Genomic DNA, 17,748 nt, shown 5'->3' on the forward strand with positions numbered 1-17,748 from the left:
ACTAGAGCAATATAAAATTAACATGGCAGACATTAAATGGATTACAAAATGTCCAACTGATAGGTCTCAAAATGGGGAATTGTCATTGAGTGGGTGTGTTCCAGTGGGGTCTTGCAGGGACTGGTTCTTGGCCCTATGCTATTTAACATTTTTATCAATGATCTGGAAGAAAACATAATATTGTCTCTGATAAAGTTTGCAGGTGACGCAAATTGGGGAATGGTAAATAATGAAGGGGACAGGTCACAAAGAATGTAGGCCATACGTACAGAATGGGGGACTCTATCCCAGAAAACAGTGACTCTTAAAAGGATTTGGGGGGCATGGCAGATCATCAGCTGACCATGAGCTCCCCATGTAAGTCTGTGATCAAAAGAGCTAACAGGGGAATCTCAAATAGGAGCAGAGAGGTTATATGTTTGGAACTGGTATGACTATTGCTGGAATATTGTGTCCAGTTCTGGTGCTCACAATTCTAGAAGGATGTTGATAAATTGGAGAAGGTTCAGAGAAGAGCCACGAGAATGATTAAAGAATTAGAAAACATGCCGTATAGCGATAGAGTCTATCTATTGAGTTTAACAAAGAGGTTAAGAGGTGACTTGATTTCAGTCTATACGTATAGAATCATCGAACATCAGGGTTGGAAGGGATCTCAGGAGGTCATCTAGTCCTGCTCAAAGCAGGACCACTCTCCCGTTTTTGTCCCAGATCCCTAAATGGCCCCCTCAAGGATTGAACTCACAACCCTGGGTTTAGCAGGCCCACGCTCAAACCACTGAGCTATCCCTCCCCGCAAGTAACAACATGGGGTACAAAAATTTAATAATGGGCTCTTCAATCTAGGAGAGAAAGATATAATTCAATTGAATGGCTGGAAATTGAAGCTAGACAAATTCAGACTAGAAATAAGATGAAAACCTATAATAATGAACCTTTGGAATAATAATAATCAGTGGTCGTGGTGGATTCTCCATGTTTAAATCAAGACAGGATGTTTTTCTAAAAGATCTGCTCTAGGCATTATTTTGGGGAAGTTCTATGCCCTGTGTTTTAGAGGTCGTCAGACTACATGATCACAATGGTCCCTTCTGGCCTTCCACTCTATGAATCTGTAAAAGCTTGTCCCTTCTACCAACAGAAGTTGGTCCAATAAAAGATATTACGTCTCCCACCTTGTCTCTCTCATAGTGAAACAGTGTCAGGTATTCCTAAAAGCTTGTTTGAATATGTATATGTCCATCACCCTGCTCGTTGTCTGCCCCTCTGTGCAGATCTCAGGAGTCTGGGGCATGGAAGATGATGCAGTGGAGGAGGTGGATTCCCTCCCACTTCGCCCTATCAGAAAGTCCATTGGCGTTAATGAAAGACTCCCATTGGTCTCAGTGGGTTTGGGATGAGGCCCACTGGGAATACAGGGTGAGATTGGGTGTGGTGACCCTCCCCCCTGCACAGTGGGATAAATGGGCCCTGTTTATTTAACTGTCATTCCAGTGTTCTGCTATTAATCACTGCGTTTTTTCTTTAACACTTAAATAAAAATGCCCAGCTCTTACAAAACTCTTCATCAGTCGATCTCAAAGCACTTTAGAAAGGAGGTAAGCATCATTACCCCCATTTTCCAGCTGTGGAAACCGAGGCACAGCGAGTCAGAGTCATCCAGCTGGCCAGGTAGAGCTGGGAATAGAACCCAGATCTTCTGAGTCAGATTTCAGTGCTCTATCCACTAGACAACACTGCCTTCTCACAAATGCTGGCTAGCCTGGTGAAGGAAAAAGCTGATCTACATTCTTCTAATATTTCCCCAGACTGATATTACTTCTCTAGTTTACCCAAACCAAAAGGTTGAATAGACTTTTTTTTTTTAAAGGGGAAATTTAGGTAAGATGCCTGTTCTCATAACCAACATTATAAGAACATGCTTCTCTTTGTTAAGCTAAACAGCTTGAGCTCCTTGAGTCTATCCCTATAAGGCAAGTTTTCTAAAAGTCTTGTGACTCTTCTCTGAGCCCTCTCCAATTTATCAACATCCATCTAGAATTGTAGGCACCAGAACTGGACACAATATTCCAGCAGTGATCATACCAGTGCCAAATACAAGAGGATTGCATTAGCACTTTTGGCCACAACACTGGGAGCTCATGATAATCCAATCTGACCTGCAGATCTTTTTCAGAATCACTGCTTCTCAGAATAGAGTGCCCATCCTGTAAGCATGGCCTGCATGCTTTGTTCCCAGATGTATACATTTATATCTTAGCCCTGCTGCATCGCTGACCATGAGCCACCCGTGGTAAGCCCACACCCCAACCCTCTACCCCAGCCCTGAACCAACACCCCCAAAGCCAGAGCTCCCTCCTGCACTCTAAACCCCTCCTCGCCAGCCTCACCCCAAAGCCCTCACCCCCTCCTGCACCCCAACCCCCTGCCTCAACCCGCCGCCCCCTCCTGCACGCCAAATCCCTCAGCCCAAACCCCCCCAGCCAGGACCCACCTCCTGCACCCCAAACCCCTAATCCCTGGCCCCAGTCCAGAGCCTGCACCTCCAGCCTAGAGCCCGTACCCCCTGCCACACCCCAACCCCAACCTGCAGCCTTCTCCCACATTCCAAATCCCTCGGTCCCAAAATCCCTCTGTTTCAACCAAAGTTGTGGTGCTGCTCCGGAGCCAACCTCCTCCCCAGGCAATGTAATATTTCTTGAGTACCCCAAGTAATGTCAGCCATGCGCCGGAGTGTCTCTCTCTCCTCCCCACTTCCTCATATTGTATTTGAGAAGAGTTGCACCTGAGCCCTCCCCCCGCCCCGACCAGTGGCAGCTCCATTCCTAAACACAGATGCTTTCAATTTCTTTCTAGAAGGCTGGCAGAGAAACTGCACTTGCTGTTCTCGCGCCAAAGGCAAGACTTTGGGAGGAAAATTATATTTTTTGCAACATGCAGCATCTGGTGCCCAGCTGTTGGGCTGATTGAAATACCAAATACCATATCGGTGGAGTGGGGTAGTTGGTTCTTCCAAAAGCAGTGTTGCTGGGTTTCTAAATATGCCCTCTAAGTTATATGCCAGTGAAAAATCAGACAAACGTTATCCACATCTCTGCCTTCCCCCTCTCCCCCTTGTGCTTCTCCAGATTTAGCACAACAAAACAACAACACTGAACAGCAGGGCCTTTGCACAAAGCTGAGACCCACCTGCACCACTCTTTACAGTGAGATGCTGCTGCAGCTTCCCAGTACAGATGCAACTGCTGGGTTTTTAAAAAACAAACAAAGGCTTCCTAGAAAGGATTCACATCCTAAAGAGACCGTGTGTGACAAAACTTCTGCAGTGAAAGGCCCTGCCATACAGCACCTCCCACACTACGCAATCCTCCACACCCACAAAAACATTCTCCAGAGAAATACAGAGTTCCCTTTGATAAAGCAACTGCCATTCAACTGGGTCAAGGTACAATAACTATTAGGCCCACCTGCTTCCCCAGAAAGTCGTTAGCATAACTGTCGGGACCTTACACTGATTCCTCCTGCTTTTGAACCTCTCATACACTTTCCATAGGGACAGGAATACTGAAACTGTAATCATGTCTTTGCCGGAGAGAGAGGGAGAGAGAGAACTATTTTGGGTCTCTAAATTCCAAGGGCTCCCCTGGACATCCCAACTATATTCACCAGCATCAGTCACATCAACCTACCAAGGTCAAAATTAGGGGTACTTCCTCTCTTGTTGGATTGTGTATCCCATATATGAGAAAGAATGTATTCCTCATGCACCAAAGAAGTTGTGCTGGTAGGAAAGGAACTACTTGTGATGGTGGCAGAAGGTATCAGCGAGAGAGATGGGGGAAAGATAATCATGAACGCTGTCAGGTAATCTGCCAGTTGGGTGCCAGGGTGTCTGAGGCAAGAGATGATCTTTTAGAGACACATGAGAAAACCCACTGACTATGCTACTGCTCTCTGTGAAGAGGGACCCGGGGCGCAGAGGGATAGGAGGGGGAGCGAGTGGGGGGGGGGCAGCTCCAGGCTGGGAAGGGGTATCCACATAGGTTCTACTGCCAGTCCTAGGGCAGTTCCTCAGTGGCTGGTGTCCAGTGCCCCATGTCCCAGCCCCCTTGGCGGCTGGTGCAGTGTGTGCGGACAACCTCCTGCCTAGGTGCAGGTGACCTGTCCAGTCCCCTCACCCCATCTCAGCAACTGGCGTTTGTGCTTCTGTCCCTCCCTGGGGCCAGATGTCTTTGCTGGGACCCATGGTGGCTGGTCATTAAAGTCATTGGGCCAGAGAGGAAAAGCAAGAATGACTCTACAGTTCAGTGGTTAGGTCCTGGGCCTAGGAAGTGGGAGATCCTAGGTCCAGTCCCCCTGCTCCAATGAGTCTTTCATTCTTTATCCACAGTGGAACAGCTTCAACAGTAGAGACTGAGGGAGGTCCTCTGCAGGCTATGCCATAGCCTAGTTGTTAGAGCATTCTCCCGAGAGGCAGGAAACCCTGCTCTGTTCAAATGCTTTCTCCCCTTTAGGCGGAGCAGGGAATTGAACCTGGGTCTCCCACATCCTAGGCAAACACTCTAGCCACTTGATTAGAAGTAATAAGGTTGGCGGCACCACCAGCAGCTGCTGCTGCCACCTGTGGCATGCGGCAGGCTCCTAACTCCTTGTTACAAGAAACAATTGAGGTGCCTAAGCCATCTGACTCCAAGAGAGCTATTCCCCATCTCTTTGGCATCTCCTACTGGCTAGCTTAGGTGTCTCCCCACCTAGCGTGCACTGGTTGTTGTGGATCCCATTCTTAGGCACCTCTCTCTCCTCATGTGGTGGATAGGGACCCTAGGCACCTAACTCAGGCTTTGTGGATCGCAGTGTGGTGCCAGTTTTCTAGTTGCCTGAAAGGGCTTGCAACACTCAGTGTCCCAGTGTTTGAATCCCTTGGGCCCAAGTTCTGGGAGTTATACTTCAATTATTAGGACAGAAGCTTAAGGCTTGGCTCTATCCCTTGTGACTAAAAGGTCACTCCAGATCGAGAACAGTAAAATCTTTATGTCACACCATCATGTTGTAGAATTACACTTCCTGGGAAAATGACTGAAATCAGGAAATAAACAAGTTCAAGAAGTCTGTTTTTGGAGACAAGCAGTGATTGAGGGGTAGGATGAAAAAAAGAAAACCAGGAAGTGGGGTTAAGATCCATCAAGAAAGAGCAGGGATGTTGGGCCAGATAAGAAATGTTAGGAAAAGGAAAAGCTTATGTGCTTATTCTAAAGGTTATAATGGGTCACTCTCTTCTAGCTGACAAGCTGATCATTTTTCTTCCTTATGAAACTATACTCATATCCTCTTTTAAGCAGCTGCCTTGTGAGCAGAGCTTCAGTGAGGCTTGCTTTCACCACAAACACCACTCCACTGTACTCAGCAAATATCAACAGGAAAGGACCTCAGGCATCAGCAAAAGGATAAAAGATTCCTGAACAAACAGCTCCCATATATATAAACAACAGTGAGTTGCTAAATGAAAGAAACAGAGAGTGTTCAAGAGACAGAGCAAAGATCCTGTATTTCTGCTTTTAAAATTCATCATTGTTGTTTATGAAATACAAATTAAAAAGGGCGAGTGGCATCAATAAATGGCCTGTATTTATATATGCACAGCACCATAAGAGTTAAATTAGGATGGGCTTGTCTTTAAAGATGCAAGCTTGAGGTTAAATTATGGAACCACAAAATGTTTGTCAAGCGATACTTCCTTGAAGTATTGGAATAGTTTTTGGATTTTTTTTTTTTTAATGCTTTGAGCCATTGCATATTTGCTTTGCAGGTTTCCTCACGTAGTTGTTCCAGGGGCGAATCCATTACCCAGAGCCCAGGCCACATTGCAGAACTGCCTGCTCAGCAGATACATAGAGAGGCTAGAGTGGAGGAATGCTCCTCCGACCTCCAACCAGAGGTGAAAGTAAGCCAGTACGTCCCAGTACGGCGTACCGGCAAGAGCCGGTGCACTGTACTGGGGCAGTCCAGCTTCCTCAGGGGGCAGCCCAGCTTCCCCAGGGGGCAATTTAAAGGGCCTCGGGCTCCCAGCTGCTGGAGCCCCAGGCCCTTTAAATTGCCTCCAGAGCCCCACTGCTGGAGCCCTGGGGTAGCGGCTGCACGGCTCCAGCAGCTATTTAAAGGGCCTGGGGCTCCCCTGCTTCTACCACCCGGGCCCTTTAAATAGCCACTGGAGCCCCACCGCCGCTACTCCAGGGCTCCGGCGGCTATTTAAAGGACCTGGGCGGTAGAAGCAGGGGAGCTGCGGGCCCTTTAAATAGCCCCCGGAGCCCTGGAGTAGCGGTGGTGGGGGTAGCGTGGGCTCCAGGGGCTATTTAAAGGGCCAGGGCTCCAGCTGCCTCTGCTGCCCCGGTCCTTTAAATAGCCACTGGAGCCCCACCGCTTCCCCAGGGCTCCGGCGGCTATTTAAAGGGCCAGGGCGGTAGAAGAGGGGAGCCTCGGGCTATTGCTGCTACCCCCGTGGGGGGGCAACCTTACAGGGTGGTCTGTGGCTCCCTCTGACCCCTGCAACCCCGCCCCTTCTGCCCTAGGCCCCGCCTCTTCCAGGGGCCAGAGCTGGCCCCAGAGTACCGGTAAGTCACTCGACTTACTTTCACCCCTGCCTCCAACCATGATGCAGCTGTGAAGAGACCGTTCCAGCTCAATAGTAGAGAAGTCTTCACGGACAAGAGGACCCATGAAGCAGCAGATCTGCAGCCTGATCGTGTCTCCCTCCCATTCATTCATCTGCACATTGCCGAGCAGGAATCCCCACATTGTGAAACTCTGCACCTTGCTAGGTTGTCCCCTCTCTGTGCAGTCCCTTGAAATACTACTGCTCTGGTTCTGCTGGACAAGGAGACCCCATAGTTTTGGAAGAAGTGACAAAATTTGCTTCCTAATGCATATTTGCCATGATATCTGTCAAAGTTATCTGCAACACCTCTGTTACTCAGTCCTTCTGTGCAAGTGTCAATGTACCAAACTGGGCAGAAGCTTTAGGATGGACACAAATGTTCCATAATGCTATGTATGATGATGACACCAGCACATTTTACTTGTAACTTAGACCAGAGGGGAGACAAAGCCAAGGCCCTGTGTACGTCATAGCACATTGCATATAAATTCTGTGGCCAGGCTCCTGGTTTCTATGCCATACATAGCTTCATACTGAAAATTTGGGGGCAGCTTTAGGTATATCAGAAATGGAGATTTAGTTTTAATGAACTACATCTGAAAATGAATAACACAGTAGACATTCTTTGTGATATTTATTTTGATGTTACATTCAGTTTATTTTACTCTGTCCCTACATCTTCAATATCCCTTTGTTTTTTATACTTACAATGTGTTACTGTATTATAGAAGTTGTCAGGAGTGCAGTTGAGCTTTTGGCACCCATCTAAGGTACGGGAGAAAGATTAGGACTTAGGGATTTACCCAGGGAAGTTTCTGCTAAAATGATCAGTCATAAATAGGTTTCAGAGTTAACACTCCAGGGAGGTGGGGGGGCAGTTTACAGACCTATTGCTTCAGACTGTATTGTATATAGAATAAGCTCAGAAGAAAAACTATTAAAGAGGCATACAATGCCCAGGGGCTGCTGGATAATTCCTACAACAATTAAAGAGATAAAAATGGTCACGGTCATTCAAGCATATCGAGCCAAAACATTCCTTTAATAATAAAACCCCATCGCACGTACCTCCAACACCATTACAACGAGAAGTCATTTCCCACAGGACCAAAGCCATAGAATACACATCCGTTTGCTTGAAGGATTCGATGTTGTCCAAATTCATCCTGGATTCCAGAACTTCAGGGGCCATGTATCTCGCTGTGCCAACCTGTAGCCATGTATAAAAGGAACAGCTCAAGCATGGAAACTGTAGTTCACATTTTCCATTCTATTGTAGTTTTGTTTCCATTTCAACCACAGCTACATTATTTGATTTTTAATAAGGAATACGGACCAAGTTCTTTGTTGCTCAGAGAATTTGGCATTATACAGACCACCAATCTTCTTGCATCCCTGTGAAGGAGTAATCTAAGGTTCTAAAAAAATCCAATAGTGGCTTTTCATTGTGGGATTTCACCAATGACTTTTCCTTTTTGTTCTTTGAATGTTTAAAGAGGTAAGCCCGATTACTCAAGAGTTAAAATTTTTTCCATACATCCAGTGCCTTTCTGTGGGTTTCAAATGAATATGAAATATATTACGTTCATTCTCACTGGATGTTATGACGCTAGCTGTTCCCTTTGCTGATGATGGCACGGTTTAAAAAGCAAAGTATAAAAGATATGCAAATATTTAATGTAGAATCAGGTATCTGAATCAAAAACAGAACCTGAGGCTTTGTTTGAAAACCCCATATCATAAATTTTATACGTGTCTAACAATTTTCAGCTTTCTTCAGCTTTGGCATTGCTTGGATTGTGACCATGGTATGCAGATGGCAAAATATTGATTATAGCTTTTATCAGAGGGGAGGACTTTGGAGGTAATTCTTAGATATTTCAAGAGTTACTTGCAAATTACAAATTCTCCATTGATTAGATATCTAAAATCTACCCTGAAAAGCCCTAAACATATTAAGGGCCTGATCTTGTAAAGACAATCTCCAGTGGGACTACTCACATGCTTAAGCATGTGGGTAAGTATGCAGGATTGGGACCTAAATTAGCTATTTGAAGACTGACATACAGCTGTACTGTTCAGAGGTGGTGACAGTTTTACATGACACAACCAATCTTGAAACCTGTGCAGTGGGGCTGCTCAACGTTATTTCAAACAGTGATTTAATATAAAATTAGACTGTAATATTGGAGGGCATTACCCTGCACACTGCAGACTTAATTCTCTGTTGCCCTTCAATGTATGTAGCCATTTATACCACTGCTCTGTGCCATTCTGATCTGGCAGCACTTCAGACCCACTTGTCACCAGTGCAGATGACTACACAAGGGTGCATGGCAGTGGAGAATCAGGCCCTATAACTTAACTGTACCACCTAACATGTAGATGAAATAAAAAACTTCAATTCACATAAAACCAACCACATTTCCTTACTGTTTAACATTTATCCCCCACTCCCCAACCCCACTGTTTACTGTCCTTTGTCTAAATTTCAGTTCTAAACAATCTGAGTCAGGGACTGTCTTTCTATGTCTGTGCAGCACCTAGTGCACCGTGAGAGCTACTGGAATACAAATAATAAACTCAATCTAATTATTTCAAAAATCCTATATGTCAGTAATGTTTGTTAAAGAACACAAGGAAGGCATGTTGGCAGAGAAAGCAGAAGTGAAGGCAATGGTTGTTAACCAATCTGCTCACTAAAACTCTCCCTCCTTTGAGCGGGAGTATGCCTGCCCACACGCTGACATATAATTAAGGCTAGTTTATGTCATGGAGGTCATGGAAATTACGGAATCCCTGACTTAAAGAGATCTCCACGACATTCTCTGCCTCAGCCCCAGGGGCTGTGGGACTCTGGAGCTGGCAGCTACCGGGGCCCTGGCAGGGTTCCAGTGACAGGTGACAGCAGTGACAGGGGCCCTTGCAAGGTTCCAGCGACAAGTGACAGACTTCTGAGGGGACCCTCCTCGGGGTTCCAGCGATGCATGGCAGGGGGACACCTCGGGTGAGCAGCCGGGGGTATCCCATTTTGTCTTTGGGAAATATGGTCACTCTGTAGCTTCCAGCTGCCCTGGGCAGAGGGGGAACCCCACAGCTCCAAGCCACTGCGGTGGCAAGGGAAACCATGGAGCTGCAGCGGCAAAAGTCACAGACAGGTCACGGCTTCTGTGAATTTTTGTTTACTGCCCATGACCTGTCCGTGACTTTTACTAAAAATATCCATGACAAAATCTTAGCCTTACATATAATGAATATACCTTTATTTTGTGAAAACTGCTTTTCTTTTCAATTCTTTCCTATACAGAACTTCGAAGATGGTGCTGACATTAACACCAGAGGAAGGCTCAGAATCAAGTGTTGTCAGTAAACCACTTTAATATCCACTTTGTTGCAGTGTAAGGGAGTCTATGTCAAGAAGCAGGAAGAAGTAGGGTGGATCTACTTTATAGTATCTTATACCTTCTCTTCTTATCTCTTCTCAGTGTGTGAATGACACCAACTCAGAGTCCTTTACACATAAGCAGAGTGGAGGTTAAGTAGGTCTAAGGGACACAAAGCGTAAGGGGCTCTGAGTTACACCACATTACACATCACTTCCGAATGTGGCCCTATTGGGTAAATTCTGCTGTCAATTATGCCAGTGTAAAGATGATACAACACCACTGAATTCAGTAGGCTTACTCTAGTTTTGCTCTAGTATAAAAAGGAGTGGAATTTGATTCTATGTGTAGATTTTTTTGTTTTGAGATCACTCCTCCCAGCTTTGAATAATAACCCCAATCCTACTGAAGAAAATGCTTAAATGCCCATTGATATAAATAGGATCAGGACTGTTATATATTGACTTTAAGGGACAGATCCTCAGCTGGTGTAAAGCAGCCAAACTCCCTTAACTCATATGGAGCTATGCTGATTGACTCTGAATACTCTCTAGCCAAGAAAGAAAATGGTCCCATACAAAGTAAAATTATAGTGTGAATGAGTACACTTTTCCTTTGCCCAAGCATACAACCTGTGGAGCATAAACTGTTGAAAGACATAATTATATGTAGGACCTACATTAGGACCTAATCTATTTGATACACAGAGTCCATTTACAATGAAGGAAAATTCACAATAACAACGGATATTTACAAAAGCACTTATATAACCTCACCTTCAAAATACTCTACAAACCGTTAAGTAATCCTCCAACCCATGTGAAGTAAATAAGTATTATCCATATTACACAGTCATAAATAACTGTGGAATTATAGCACTTGGGCAATTTCAGATTTGCCTGCATTTGGAGAAATTACCATAATCCTAAAAAGGTTTCTCAATGGTGTTTTAAAGTTATAGCTATCGATTGATCTCTGGGACAGGTTCTGATCTTATTTACACTGGTGTAAATCATAAGTAACTTCACTGAAGTTTATGGAGTTTCATCACATAAAACTATTTTAAGATCAGAATCAGGAATTGTGGCACAAGATTTCAAGAATTTAAAACACACCTTCCTAATATTTTTTGCAGCAGCCCAAACAGTAGCCAAGTAACCCATATGCACTTCAGGGTAAGTTCACATAGGATGATTGTACTGTATGTGCATAGAATACTTGATCATAACAAAACTGCCATATGGCATTACTCACACTACTTCCTTTATGTCCATATTTGAGCCTCTTTATTTATGAGTGCTGTCATTTATTTCTAATAATTATTTAATAGCTATCATAGCAGTCATTTTTCCTCCTGTCCCAGGAAGTGACTCAGACTGACACACCAACATACACAATATAAGCTACTCTTTAACATTTTAACTTACCTGCCCACTGTTAGCCAGATCGTCCACAGACAGAGTAGGATCAAGCCTCAGAGATAACCCAAAGTCACAGAGGCAGCAGGTTAGATCATTTTTCACTAGGATATTGGAGCTCTTTAGGTCTCTGTGCACAATGGGCGTTTTGGGTCGACCACAAGGCGTGTGGTCACTATGCAGGTGGGCAATCCCTCGGGCCAAAGACCCACCTAGCTTCCATAGGTCTTCCCAGCTGATGATGTGTCGTGTGAGATATTCCTGCAAGTTCCCTCTAGCATGGAAGGCGGTGATCAACCAGTATTGTTTCCCTAGCTCTGTCTTACGCTCTTCTGCTGTCAGGAACTGGAGGATGTTCTCGTGCTTGAGGTTTATATCTGAAAAAATGTCTTTCTCCGTCTTCCAGGAGGCATACTCTTCATAGGGGAAGATCTTGACAGCCACGGTTTCAAATTGCTCAGATGTGTTTTGCTTCAGCTTGGCCTTGTACACTTCAGCAAATCTGCCTTTGCCCACGAGGGTGTCTAGCTCGATGGGCAGCAGTTCGGTGTTGTGGTTGATGTTGTTGGCACAGGTGGAGCTGATGTCTGAGCGGTCGTCATCTATCATAATGGCACAAGCATCACTGCAGTCCTTATGTTTCCTGGGCTTTACATTCTTCTCCCATGCCTTGTTGAGCTTCCTTCTCCTATGAATACGGTAGCCATAAAAGATAATGTTCACAGCAATGGTGATCACGAGTAATGGAATGAGACTTTTAAGCATCACTGTAACAGTGTCATCTGTGTCTGGGGAATCTGCTGGAAGGAAAAGAAAATCCTGGTTCAGATTTACATACTAGGAGATAATAGGTATGGCACCTGGTAAAGTGCAGTTTAAACATACTAAAATTAGAAATGTGGGTTTTTTTGTTTTTGTTTTTAAAAGAGGACAGGGTGTGAGGAATTTCACAAAGTTCCATCAATTTCCCCCATTTTTAAATTTAAAATTTCCAAATTCAAAGTTTAGTTGAAATTCCAAACATCAAGAACTATCAACCAGCTCCAGTTAAAATAAACAATCATTATGGTTTCTGGGGCAAGTTTATGAGGGACCTACCATTTTATTTGTCTACAGAGTATGATGCATAACCTCCTGCACCGTGTAAATAAATAGCAAATAACGTTAATTTACTATGTTGTTACACCACAATATTTATTTGTAAACAGGGTTTATTTGTTTTACGAACCACCGTGTTTTGGACTGGCACAAAGAAAATATAGTCATTAACATACATGTTTTTTAAGAGGTCATTTTTCTTATGCATTTTGGATGAATCCTGGCCCTGTTGAAGTAAATGGTAAAACTCACATTGAGGTCGACGAGGCAGAATCTCACCCTTTACCTTTTGGCAATATCTAGCACACTGGAAGCTTATTCTTAATAAATCTATCCATTTAGCAAGTAATGACTTTAAAATATTTCTTTTCTTTATTTAGAAGTGGACAGGTTCGATCAATGACCGATTTCAGCACCTGTCTCCGAAAGGTTGCCAGTTCACATCCAATAGCTATTGGTAGGGCCCTACCAAATTCATGGTCCATTTTGGTCAATTTCACGGTCATGGGATTTAAAAAATTGTAAACCTCATGATTTCAACTACTGAAATCTGAAATTTAACGGTATTGTAATGGTAGTGGACCCAAAGAGGAGTTGCGGGGGGGAGGGGGGGAGGGGTCACAATGTTATTGTATGGGGGGTGCGGTTCTGCTACCCATACGTCTGGCAGCAGCACTGCCTTTGGAGCTGGGCTACTGGAGAGCGGTGGCTGTTGGCCGAGAGCCCAGCTCTGAAAGCTGTGTCCCGCCAGCAGCAGCGCAGAAGTAAAGGGTGGTGATACCACACCACGCCACTCTTACTTCCACACTGCTGCCTGCAGAGCTGGGCCTTCCATCAGCAGCCGCCGCCACTCTCCGGCCGCCCAGCTCTGCAGGCAGCAGTGCGGAAGGGTGGCGTGCTAAGTTCCCTGCAAGCTGCACAGCTATGTGGCCACGCCGCAAGCTATCAAGGGCCGCACAGGGTTGCTGTGGCTGGGGAGAGATGCCTCTCACCCAGCCCCGAGCTGCTGAGGCGAGAGAGGGGTGGGAGGAGTTCTCTCTCTCCCTGCCGCAGCCCCGGGGGCAGCCTGCACCCCAGATCCCTCATTCCAGGCCCCACCCCAGAACCGGTACCCCCCCTCACACTCCAACCCTCTGCCCCAGCCCTGAGCCCCCTCCCACACCCCTAACCCCTCATCCCAGGCTCCGCCCCAGAGCCTTCACCCCTAGCCGGAGCCCTCACCCGCTGCACCCAACCCTCTGCCCTAGCCCTGAGCTCCCTCCCATACCCCAAACCACTCATTCCCAGCCCCACCCCAGAGCCTGCATCCCCAGCCAGAGCTCTCATCCCCCACACCCCAACCCTCTGCCCTAGCCCCGAGCCCCCTCCTGCACCCCGATCCCCTCGGCCCCACCCCCATCACACATCACCTCCATATTGGTGCACATACCAAAATTCATTCCTCACATGAATGTAAAAAATTAGAGGGAACACTGGATGGCATGGTATTGCCACCCTTACTTCTGTGCTGTTGCTGGCGCATGCTGCCTTCAGAGCTGGGCGCCTGGCCAACAGCCACTGCTCTCCAACCGCTCAGCTCTGAAATCAGCACAGAAGTAAAGGTGGCAATACCACAACCCCCCTAAAAATAACCTTGGGGCCCCCCTGCTTGCAACTCCCTGTTGGGTCAGGACTCCCAGTTTGAGAACCACTGGTCTCCCCTGTGAAATCTGTATAGTATAGGATAAAAGCGTACAAGAGACCAGATTTCATGGGGGGAGACCAGATTTCATGGTCCGTGACGCGTTTTTCATGGCCAGAAATTTGGTAGGGCCCTAACTGTTGGTAGTGACTACATGGAATAGGTTTTTCAGCCAGGCTTCCTCTTGCATAGGCACAAAATTGCACATGCATGGACACCCCCCACTTGCAGATGCAAACACCAGTGCACACACTTGAAAATGTCTAACACCAACACATACACGCATGCACCCACAAACCCTGTTAGGACAAAGGTTGTGTTGCAGGAGTGAATTCTAACGCTTGCACATACATAGGTGTTCAATTTTTTTTTTTTTTTTTTTTTACATACACATTCAGGTATTGGTTGCTGCGTAGTAATAGTGTATGAATTTCTGGGCACACATATGGAGGTTGGGATTGAAAATGTATTTCTAAATGTCATTATCATGAGAATGAGTGGCGGGGGACTCAGTCCAAATTCCTCAGCTGACCTAGTCCACATCACATCACACAACTGGTGCTAAGTGATTAGCTTTTTAGCAGCCTCAGCAGATGTGACAAGAATGAGCTACCCAAATAGTTGATTTTTTTTTATTTAAATTGGATTTCTATTTTATTTAAATTATAATGTTTTTCTTTTTAAAATTAAACCTGTTTACAATGCAATCTGAATTTAATACTAAATACGTTAAGACCCTAAACTTCTTATCATTTAGTTTGTAAACTGAAACATGTTGTGACTAGAGAAGTTTATGTTTCCAAAACATTTAAGGTTTTGTTTATTAAAAATAAATTTTATATATTGTTTTGTGTGTGTGTTTAAAGTCCAGTTACCATCCTCATGCAGCTTGACACGAATCAAGAGGAAAAAAGTTAATTATCTAGTAAATAAGCAATATATTATTTGCTATTTTCTAACATACTGAAATGTACAATAAGAATCAAAATATTAAGCTATCTAATTGTTTAAACAAATGTATATAGTTATAGTGTACCCTCTTAGGCAGGAAAAAGATATACCAAAACTAGTATAAAGGCTCCATTTAGTTGAAATCAACATATTTTAATGGTTATATCAACCAGTGAGACTGCGTTTTTCTTTAGAAAATAAATTAAGTACAAGTGGAAAACTTGGGCTTTCCACTTGGTGATTTAAATAGTCTTGATATTAATCAATCCACCTTGTCCTCTGCCCCCTAGAACTGAGCACTCTGGTAAGAAGAGAAGCTTGCACAATCAAACCGCCTGTTATGAATATACTGAGAACCATGTCAGTCTCACACCTTTCACGAGCATGCAAAGCACTGTTGAAAAAACTTTAGGGAAGGAAGGCAGCCTTCGTTTTATTGCACGCCATTGGATTTCTATGCCTGGTTTGGTGCATAGAAATGTCTTCTCTAACCTCATTTCTGACTTTGATAGAGCTCATATGAACGATGTTATCTCACTCACTGATTACAAGAGTCCCTGGGAATCCAATACAAGTGGATGAAGACAACCCATGAATGGCTTGCATTGGCAGTGCAACTACCTCAGGTTTTGTATACCACGGTAAATAAATCAGTATGACAAAGGAAACCGACATAGGCTCTGAGAAAAAGATGCCACTAACTATGCAAGAGTTAGCTACTTTTCCTCCACTTTCTCCATACTGTGTGATGGATAGAAAAGCCTCTCAAAATGACATCCAGCAATGTGCAAAAAAGGAGCAGTGTACAGTTAGAATGAGTGGAACATGCAACCCCAAAATCTGACCAAAATTCCATCCTATATCATGGATATAGATTTCGTAATAAAGCAGACAGGAATCCTCAGCTGTTCACAAGGCAGCGAGTGACAGAAATATGAGAAGACTTTTAAGAAGAAGAGCAAATTCTCCTGTATTGGAAGACCTGAATATTAGGCATGGCTCTGTTTGAAAAGTTTATCAATCACGTGTAAACTGAGTAACTCAATCCTGAATTGTGTGATAGGGTTTCAAGTAAGAGGAAGCTTATTTCTGTCTAATATTGACATTCTCACCTATCAAAAGTCATTAATGCATTATTACAACATGTACATTTATCAAAAGACAAGAATCTCCTTTCGTATTTGCAATGGGTTCTTCTAGCCCATGAGCAGGTCCAAGAAAGAATAAAGAAAAACAAACACAGGGACAACAGAACCAAATACTATGGAATTCATTCCCTCAACAAAAAATATTATCAGTATGTGTCTATACTGAGAAGTTCATTGCGCATTGCGTTCTTCTGCTTCGCAACACACTGCAGAGAAAACTGGAATTTGTTATGGAATTTATTGAAGAAGTACATTTAGACACTACCATCCCACTGTCAGTAAACAGAAGTTCCATGTTGCCCATTCCCTTGTGTGTTCTGTGCTCTTAGAAAACCTACCATGTAAAGATTTAGGGAAATCACCTAGCAGGGAGAACTGAACTATTCATTGGAATGATTTATTCCTTGGATTTGGCCACAAACAGACCACGATTTTACAAATACTTTGTTATTTGTAATTATCAAATAGTTTTGATGAACAGATTTGGGCTTACATTTTTTCCCCCCGACTGTTTATAGTGAGTATTCACTATTTGGACTCTGCTATTTGAGCTGTGAGATGAGCCACCTAAGTAATAATGCTATGATTTCCATGGAGCCATAGATATGCAGGCATCACCACAGCTCTTGATACTGGCTGTTGCAAATGTCATTGTGGTGCCAGGGAAAATGGAAAAATTGCAGCAGCCTGTGTTAATAGTCAAGAATCTTCAAAAACCCTAATTTTTTTGATTGGGGCAAATGATTGGGGCAAATGTTGTGTCTTTTACAGTGCACCATCAGCACTTAACTACTAAGGGACAAAGTAATATCACAACATTAGGATCTCTGCTTTAATGTACACAAGAGAAGAGATTCACAGTAGTAGGGACAGCACTGGCTCAACGCTGATAGCTGCTCCCGATATTTATGAAGCTGATCACCTATTTTCTGATGGTGATGCCAATCCATGCAATGGGACAAGGGAATACTCCGGATTGTCACACCTCAAGAATAATCAATCTACAGACCACTGACTATTGCTGGAAAATGGAACTTGCCCATTTCTCAAAGGCATGTCCTCCAAAAAGAGGCTATTTGCAAAATATACACCAAGTCCTTGGCCCTACTCTAGCTGTCTTGCACTGCTCCAGCAACACAAAGCAGCATTAATCCATTTTAACTGGTCCCTCGAGGATTCCATATGCACAGGGGAATCCTCAGGTGCTCTGGAGCTATTGTAGTGGCTCCTATAACATTCCCTCACTCGGATGCTCCTCGCCATCTATTGGCATGGGGCATAGATTCAGAGATATTTAAGGCCAGAGGGACTATTATGATCATGTAGTCTGACTTCCACTATGAAGAAGTCCATAGGATTTCACTCAATAATTCCTGCAATTGAGAGAATTATTTTTCCCTACTACTTAAGTGAAAGC

At 44.3% G+C, this 17,748-nt stretch overlaps 2 protein-coding genes across 4 annotated transcripts in view; one reads left to right on the forward strand and one right to left on the reverse strand.

Annotated features, from left to right (window-relative positions):
- GADL1 (glutamate decarboxylase like 1) overlaps nt 1–17,748 on the forward strand; it is a 244,067-nt gene that overhangs the window by 127,526 nt on the left and 98,793 nt on the right. The window lies entirely within an intron of this gene.
- Nucleotides 1–17,748, reverse strand: part of TGFBR2 (transforming growth factor beta receptor 2) — a 78,640-nt gene that overhangs the window by 8,295 nt on the left and 52,597 nt on the right. For 2 of the 3 annotated variants that reach the window (XM_084621258.1, XM_084621260.1), the window contains 2 exons: nt 11,463–12,253; nt 7,721–7,862 (listed from right to left, as the gene is read on the reverse strand). In XM_084621258.1, the coding sequence (XP_084477384.1) occupies nt 7,721–7,862; nt 11,463–12,253 (933 nt within the window). The remainder of the gene's footprint in view (nt 1–7,720; nt 7,863–11,462; nt 12,254–17,748) is intronic. The other variant, XM_084621259.1, reaches the window with a different exon arrangement.

This window comes from Lepidochelys olivacea, assembly GCF_965140295.1.
Source record: "Lepidochelys olivacea isolate rLepOli2 genome assembly, chromosome: 2".
In the NCBI taxonomy this organism is placed as follows: Eukaryota; Metazoa; Chordata; order Testudines; family Cheloniidae; genus Lepidochelys; species Lepidochelys olivacea.